The 8,597-nt window shown below is 56.9% G+C and overlaps 2 protein-coding genes across 2 annotated transcripts; both read right to left on the bottom strand.

The window, feature by feature from the left end:
• Positions 1-4,894: 4,894 nt before the first annotated feature.
• ColSpa_10896 (nitrogen assimilation transcription factor nit-4) lies at positions 4,895-5,742 on the bottom strand (the record flags this gene model as incomplete). Its single annotated transcript, XM_049277108.1, has 2 exons — positions 4,895-5,126; positions 5,189-5,742. 2 exons carry the CDS (start codon positions 5,740-5,742, stop codon positions 4,895-4,897), a joined length of 786 nt encoding a protein of 261 aa, XP_049133065.1.
• Positions 5,743-7,653: 1,911 nt separating this feature from the next.
• Positions 7,654-8,597, bottom strand: ColSpa_10895 (basic leucine zipper (bZIP) transcription factor atfB; the record flags this gene model as incomplete). The annotated part of the gene is made up of 2 exons (XM_049277107.1): positions 7,654-8,164; positions 8,281-8,597. The coding sequence occupies 2 exons, from the start codon at positions 8,595-8,597 to the stop codon at positions 7,654-7,656; spliced, it is 828 nt and encodes a 275-aa protein (XP_049133064.1).

Genomic DNA, 8,597 nt, shown 5'->3' with positions numbered 1-8,597 from the left:
GAGGGCAATGGAAGACAAGTGAGGGCGGGAATTCCTATTAATGTCTCGTGCTGTGTCTGTCTTGGGAATTTCTGCTCCTTCCTCTCAGAAACCCGTCCGTCTTTTGTTTCCACTGTCCTGAGGAGATTTTCCTCTTTCTGTCCGTATATGCTCTGTTTGGATCCCTTCCTCTCTCACTTGACTGCCTCTTTCTCACCCTTCTCTTGAAAACCTGCTTCCTCAAAACCAGGGAGCGCACAGCGTCGTTAGAACAACGCTACTGTAGCCGTGGTGGGAATAGTCTGTCTCTTAAAACAGGATCAAGGTTCGGGGTGGGTGTCGACTGATACAAACATCCAAGAAGTCCCTCTCACGGCCCGTTGCGAAGCGGCTGTACGAACCTACTTGTAGTTTTCGGTTCCTCTAGCTCTTTACCTAGTCGCTCTCGGCTAGGATAGACTGGTCATAAAGGAGTTAAGAAGGGGGGGGGGGGGTGCAGTTGCGTTGGACGACAAGGTGTGATGGGATAGGTGAATCTGATGCAATTATCCAGTCATTCATTCAATCATTACTACGCAACCATCCGAAAGAGAGACGAACGACATGCAACATAAGCGAGGGAGGGCGAGAGAAAAGAGCTAGCAAGTAGGCAAAGGGAAGGGAGGAGGAGAAAACTTTTCCGTACCCCGGGTTGCGTTGTATCGGGCCCCGACACTCGGAAGTAGACGGCCGACAACCGTTGTGTGAATAAGGTAGGTTCCAGCTCCTTCGCTAGCCGGGGTCGGGCTGGTCTGGGTTTGGCTTCGACCTTCGGCTCGCACTTCCTCATGAGCTCGATGTGGGCCAGCACCGGTTGATTGCATCTCCGCACACTTTCCATGTCGAGGTGCATGAAAGGCATCTTTATGTGCCTCTCTCATCCGGTTTACCTGATGTAGTTAAGGCGATTGGCACGATTGACAGCCATGGCGGGAATAGACAGGACGTTGTCGTGCCTTCTTGGCGTGTGTTGAGTGGTTGACATCAAAATGTCAGTCTAGGGCGCGGCTCAAGACCGGGTTTGATGTGGATGAGTTGGAGACAAGTCAGACTGCGATCGAACGGACCAATGGTGTATTTCAATTAGTCGTAGAATTGCCTAGGACCATTTTCCAGCCAACCCCCCGACTTCGCCAAACGCAACCCACTTTCCCCCTTCCCCACTACCACCGACCGGCCGCCGCCGCCGGAGGAAACCACGAGCGCATCAAGGACCAGCACATGCCCGACGCAGGACAAACTCTCACCTCCTGTCACCTGCCTGCGAAGCCGCATACTGCACGAATGCCCGACGGTAACGGTCGCAGACACGAAACCGGGGAGAAAGCTCCATGGCTCCACGAGTAAGGAAATTTACCGTATGCAATCGATGCGGCAGTATCGTGACCCCTTGACTGCATTTTCCCACACATAAACACAATGCCACTACACGCCATCACGCGCGCAACCTCGACGATGCCATCATGACCACCATGACCAGTTGTGCCGCTTGGCCTTACCTCTCCGTCATTTTCGACCGTCAATGTGGCCACCGACGTACTTGGCGATCGAGACGAGGTGACGCTCCCATTACTGCACATCCCTTCTTGAACCAGCCGCTGTCAACGGTTAGACATTAAAGTGTTGACTCATCTACAAAGCGCAGTGACGTCCGGAACCAAACAAGCAGGCCCGCATAAGACGGGGGAACCCACGACAACATGGGAGGATGACGCCGTCCGTAATTCGGCGCTCGGCCGGTAGCGGAACGACGAGGTCGGCCTCTTCCATGTCATCGCTTCCCTTAGCCATACCCTCCCTTGTCATCCCCCCACCTACCGCAGAGCGCCGACCGTTTCCTGTCACTTATGCCGGCTCCGGCCGCTCGACGCACCAGCCGCAGTCAGCCAGCGGGCCCCGCACTTTGTTCAGCCCGCCGGCCACCAGCCACAGATTACATAACCCAGAGCTTGGGACCGATCCCGATCTCACCCGCCGGTCCGTGCTCTGATTGCCTTACCTAAAACATCATCTCGACAATCTTGAACAGCGTCACGGTGGTACCTACGGGCGATGTGAACTCCCTGCCCCAGTACCGGTACCGTCTCCACCATTGCACCACCGACCATAAGCGCGGCCCGGGGAATACCCCTGCCGCCCGTCCGAATCGACCAGATGTGGAAGTCGACAAAGACTCAGAAACCCATAGGCGAAAGCCAAACCCTCCGCACAAACAGCCCCCTCCGTCACCACGTCACCTCGTGCTGCCGCCGTGCCACACATGCCATGCCGTGCCCATGCCCTACCTAACTCACCGGTACACTCTGCTGCTTCACCGGACAAGCCCTTGTCCCCTCGGGTTGGCCGCGTTCCCCTCTGAGCAGTTGTGTCGTAGCCAGGTGGAGGAGGGCGAGGGAGCCAGCCCTGCCGTCGACGTCCAGCATGCATGGGTTGAGACAGAAAACTCGCCAAGCTCCCTACGCTACGCTAAACCCATGACGGAGATTCCGCCCCTCTCCCCTCCTACTACCTCTTTGGGCCTAAAACCTTTATAGCGCCGCGCGTCGATTAATCCCATCGTGAGGATACATCTCCGACAGAGTGCATCGGACTTGGCCCCACACCGCACAAACTGCATGCGCTTGCAGTACCCGTCATCGTGAAATTTAGAGGGCAAATTAACGCCCAAACTGGGTGAGAATACCTCGGCGGAACATCACCCAAATTTTTCCCAAATCGACCTCTTCCCTCTTACGGTGTGCTGAAGCGAAAACCCCTTGTCGCCCGTTCTCCCAGCTTCCTTGGCACGCCGACATTAATTCGGAACCGACTCATCGGCCGACACTCCGACGTTCCGCTCTGGCAGCCAGAGACCGTTGGAAAACGCTGGGCCACCACCAAGAGCCCTCCCAAACCTGCCCCCCCTTTCGTGCCAAACAAGCCAAGCAACCCGACCTACAGCACCCTGCAGTTCAGAGACTGACCCGGCGGTCGGCAGCCCGGTTACAGCGCTACAGCGCTACAGCGCTGCGCTCATGCTGCCTTGCTTCCATTGACGGTCTGCTTCTTCCAGCCGGGAGAAAATGGGGGCGGGCGGAGGGAATGGCTGCCCGTTCTGTGTGTGCGCATGAGCCGGCTGGGAAAAGAGCTGATCCCCTCAAGTGAGTGACGACGGCCGGACCCCGTCCACGCCCACCCACCCAATCGTTTGTTTTTTATTGCTTTCGCAACGGGCCAATTGCCACCTGGGCAGGAGAGATAGAGAGGGAGAGAGAGTTCTGTGATTATCGTTCACATCACCCCCCATCAGGGCTTTCTTCGTTTTCGCGACTGGATCTTTTAATTGCTGGCCCGGTCCGGGGAGGGTTGGGCCGTCTCGGGTTAGCCAGAACCTGTCGTTCACCTTTTTGTCCAGATCTATCGAGAAGATGTCATCTCGTCGCATTGCGTTGCGGCCAGGTGAAGATCCCTGGCCGCGGGCAGACGAGAAACGCCTTCTCTCCGCCCCTCACGTGGAAACCTCTCCAAAAAAAACGTTTATAAAAAATGGCTTCATCTGCTTGGCTTTTCCTCATGGAAAAGGAATTGCACACCTCGGCCCGAGCCCGCGCCGACATCGTGCCGCGCCGCCCATCGGACACGCTCTCCGTAGGGCTGTGCATGTTGCTAGCTGTCTTTTTTACCTTGTTGTCTTTTCTTCCTCCCTCGGGGACGTTTCGCCCACCCGGCCCTGCCCTGTACATTCCGACCGTTGGCCAAACTTGTTCCTTCACGGGCCCTGGTTTAGCGCATGGGCATGGACCACCACGAAACCACTCTCTGCTCACAGCTCGTGTGCCCGTCGCCATGTTGTGCCGCGTCTTTTGCACCGCTGTGTACCTGTGCGCGCCCTCATGAAAGGGGAAAACCGTCTTGACTGCGCATCTCCGTGGCTGCCGCTTCTCGAAGCGCCGTCACTAAAGTTGGGGGTTCCCAACCAATGCGGGAAAGGCGTGGTGGAAGAAGTGTGACCAAATCAGCGCGCAATGACGGCCGCCTTCGGGGCTACCTCCGGTCAGTTATCGGTGGTTGACGCCCTCCCCCCTCCTCCCTTCCGAGGGGCTGAGGGCCTGTCAGATGGGACGACACGGGAGGAGCTAGTGAGAGACCAGCCTGGTCTTCCCCCGTCCACTTCTGCAATCTCCCCGTTGCTTGTGTTCGCGATAAAGGTTCAATTTTTGAGCTTGTCACCAAAAGTATGCTGTTTCGGTGTGCCATCTGTCATCGTGTCCACCTCTGTGCTCGCAAGAGACCTAAACGTCTCTTGGTCTTTTGCCGCCAGCCTCGCTTGGCTGCCTAGATATCACATAACAATACCCCAACTTGGCGGTTGTAAACCACGATTGTTGCTTTTCCGTCGTCCCACGTGACTTCAGTCGCGAGAACAGACACCAAACCTTTCGCCAACAACTTTGTTCGCCTCCGCCCCTCCCGCCCCCCCCTTTTTTTTTTGTTGAGCTTCGTTCGAGGTCCGCCGGCTGGTGTCGCCTTCAGCGCGAACCATTCGAGCCCCCCATATACCCTGTTGAACCGAAGCCTCGTACTGTTAGTCACCGGACCGCGTGTGCAAAGGACCTGGCCAAATGTTGCTCGTTGAAAAGTGACAAATTCCGCCTTCGGCGAGCCGATACCGAAATCAGAAGAAACCCATGCCCATCGCGTCCCAGTGTTTTCCAAAGCCCGCCGCCTGCTTTCACCGTCCTGGTCTGTACGCCTGGAGCTTTCCGATCAACCGGTCGCGACCTCGTCGGGTCTTCAGACTGACCGACTGTGCCCTTTCGTGAACTTCATTCACTCATTATCCACCCATTGCTGTCATACAAGGATGCACCGATTCCGCAGGGGCGGCACGGTTGCATCAGTTCGGTCTCGTCATGTCATCGTTAAGCAGCTGCCTGAGGAAGGCCCCTGGCTCAGGGGGTCGTTCGCCGTCCGTCTCTGCGTCCCCTTCGGGCAATTCTTCCAGCTTCACTGTTTCAGCAGAGCCGGATCGACCGCCCTCACGAGAGGTGAAGAGGTCTATTTGATGTCTTATCGTGTCCAGGAAAGCAGTCCGAGCTGAGGCGTCGAGTTTGGAAACGGCCGATTTTCTGATGCTTTGCTGTTAGTCAAAAACGCAGAGGGGGAAGCCCTCGGGCTGGATCAATATTACAGTAATTCGAGTAGGGAGGGGATGTCGTCCAGGGGCATGTTTGAGGAGTGCGTGCCGGCACCCGATGCCCCTGGAGTCGCTCCCTGGTCCGACTGGACAGAGGCCAGTTGCATCAACAAGTCGGCGTTCTTGATGAACTTGATGAGATCTTCGAGGTCTGTTTCTACGTTGGTGGTGCGCATACGGCGGATGATTTCGATGGACTCGGCCTCGGAGCGCATGGACAGCAGGCGGAAGAGTTCTTCAAAGAGGGCGACGCGGCGTTGCAGCTCCTCGTGCTTGGTCTTGAGGGCAGCAAAGCGGGTGACGTCTGGGCCGGCATCGTACTCGCACCTGGTACGACCCATGCCGGCACACAGGGAGCACACGGGACGCATGCCATCACATTTCGATTTCCGCCGGCGACAGGATGTGCAGGCAATCTTGGTCTGGGGACGGCGTCTAGGTGCACTGGATGTGGTACCGGTGGCGGATTGCGGGGTCGACTCCCGCTCCGAGGAGGCGCTGCTGGCTGCTGTTGGGCCTGCGGGTAGAATCTCTCGCTGGGGTTTCATCGTGACCATGAGCGAAGGAAGACCACAGGCAGGCCTGGTGGGCAACCAGGTTCGCCAAGGACTGGTGATAGTAGGCGTAGACGTGTAGTAGCTGGGACGGCGTGGTCTGCGCGCTCGCCGGCAGCGATTGGAACGGGCGCGCGGGTGGACGAATCGAGAGAGAGAAAGGGCAGAACCAGAGCCGGAGCCAGAGCGGGCCTCAACCGCAAGAGCAGATCCGCCCGCCGCTTCGCTTCGAATGTCTCGATTGTCTGGTATGGAGCGCGTCATACTGCCGACCCGCCGGCCATTCTGACGATTTGGGTGTTGGGTGTTGCTGCCGAAATTGTCGTGTCGTGTCGGGGGGGTTTTTTTTTTTTTGACGACTTTGGTTCTTTGTGAACGTTGAATGCTACCTCATGTCCTTGTCGCAGATGGAAATGTCTGGAGTCCGTGAGGTAAGGGTATGACGAAATGGACAAGGCGGTGGTGGCCCTCTTGGTCAACTCCTGTGCTCAGGTGCAGTCGCTGCTGAAAAACAGAGGTGCTGTTGGGCTGGTGCTGGGGCTGTTGCTGGCGCTGGCTGGGACCCTCATGTTGTTCCGGCGCCGGTGTAGGTACTGCTTTCCTAGCGGGACCTCCGACGAGAATAAGAAATACGGGAGAATAATAATAATAATAATAATAAAAGGCACACGATTAAAAAATAATAAGAAGAAAGTAAAATCAGCACAGATTAGGACGTTAACTTTAGCCTTGTAAAGTTGTCCAAAACCCATGGGCCCGTCTGGCCACGGCTAGGCCCGGCCATCAGCTGGGAAGAGCAGCTGTGCGATCTGTTCGTCAAGGATGTCGCAGGAAGACCAGACACCGCTATGCCTATCGAGAGTTTGCTGGGGCATCGGACCCCAGCTGTCGGTTCCTGTCAGCAGTCTCAGGATTGGACGCTCGCGACCGTCTGTCGTGTTCCCTTGTGGCCGCTGAAACCCGACGAGATGCACGCGGGGAAGAGGGGCGTGATAGGGTGCGCTCATTTCCCGGCAGGTGGCTTTCCTGAAGAAGAGAATGAGAAACGACAAGAAAAGACGGGAGGGGGGGGGGGGGGGGCGCATGGAAACGACGACAACGGTTCTGCTCCTGATAAAACACTAATAACAATAATGACAACATGGCATGATTTCGCCCGGCTGTCGAGCACCAACGGAGAGAGGCAAGCAAGCGCAAGCAAGTACTGTACTTGTATGCAGCAGTATGGATGCCCTGCTGAACCATGGGTGGATGCGCTGTTGCCGGCGCCCCCCGTTGCCCAGAGGTGCAGCGCCGTCCCCCATGGCCATCCGTTGGCTGGAGATGCACCCGTCGCAGTTAAGCCAATTACAGGCCTGGTTTGCGACGCCTCATCGTGGCTGCCCCGTGCTCGGCATAGCTCAACCCGCCGACATTGTCTGTGAATGGCCAATGGAAAAGTAGAACCTGCTCCCACAAAGACAAATCAGCCAAAAAGAACCATCTCGGAAAGAATCAACAAAGGAGGACCTCTTGAATAGATCCGTGGCGGCGAAGACGCTGTTCGACACAGCTGGCGATGAGGGTGTCAAGGAGGAGGGAAGCCACGGGAAGGAGAGGAGGAGGAAGGGGGAATGAAACAAAACAAACCTCGGTGCAAATCAAATTTGGTCCTAGACGACGGGCACCATTCCCTCTTTCAGCCAGTGTTATCGGCATGAGCACGCCTTTGGCAGAGACGAACCGTCTCCAAGCCGAACTTGTAGCATCGGTTTTTGTGCTTTTCGATGCCCATACACCCCGCCCAGCAGGCTCGGAGCCGATGCGGCACCGTGGTCGTATGTGTACGTGTGCTGCGCCTGCCTAGTAGCGGACATCAACCCGAGGCCGTGATCCTTCTCTTCCTAGCCTAATGCGTGCGCAATATCATACAGATGAGCGCGGCTTCGCAGAGGCGTCGTGCCCTGCAACGCTGACAGTGCTAGCAGTCCTGGCAATATATCCCTGGATCATTTCGCAGTCGCAGCTGCCATGCTGGAGAATCTGGTTCTTCAGGGTAAGCACCTCGTTCTTGAGTGCCGTCACACAGGCGTCTAGGTACATGCGCTCCTGTGTGACTTGTTTTTCCTTGTTGGCCAGATCGATCTCGTATTGCTTCGTCTTCTCACGGCAACGCTTGGCAGCCGCTCGATTCTTGACGCGATATGTCTTCTTCCTGTCCCGCCCTGGCGGTGCCAGCGATGCGTCGCTGTCTTCGCCCTCGTCGTCCTCGTCTGCTCCTTCCCCGTTCTCGTCATACGACAAGGAGTTGGCGGGCGAGGGTTCGCTGCCGGCTCCGACTCGCGCCTTCTTGGAGCGGTGCTGGGCCGTCGGCAAGAGACGCGGTTCCGCTGGTTTTCTGCCAGGCTTGGTTGGTTTCTTCTTCGTTGTGGTAGCTCTGTGTTCTGGCTCTGGTGGGGTTTGATGGTCAAGAGGAAGTTGCCAGGCCGGGGCCGTGATAAGGGGGAGCAGGCTGGGGTTGGCCACTGATGCGGTGGGCTGAAGATGGCAGACTGCGGCGGCTGAATGTGCTGCTGCTGCTGGTGGTGGTACGGAGACCAGTTCTCAGGCTGCGACGCCCAGCTGGCAGTTGGATAATCTGCAGCCGATCTGGTCGCCTCGAACGACGGATGACTCTGTTGTTCTGCCTCCCATTGCATGGAGCTCATTGATCCTGCAGAGTTGCCCGGGGAGAACACTGGCTCAGATATTTGGTAGTCCCACCTAGGCCACTGCTGACAGAGATGATATTCGTTGGTAGGCGACAAGAAGGGCGTCTGCTCTGGCGGTGTGGCATAAAGAGACAGGGGCATGTGCCGTACCTCAGCCAT

This window comes from Colletotrichum spaethianum (genome assembly GCF_022836535.1).
Source record: "Colletotrichum spaethianum MAFF 239500 DNA, contig40, whole genome shotgun sequence".
In the NCBI taxonomy this organism is placed as follows: domain Eukaryota; kingdom Fungi; phylum Ascomycota; class Sordariomycetes; order Glomerellales; family Glomerellaceae; genus Colletotrichum; species Colletotrichum spaethianum.
The sequence above is the reverse complement of the archived record's forward strand: the minus strand, read 5'-3'. Positions and strand labels throughout refer to the sequence as shown.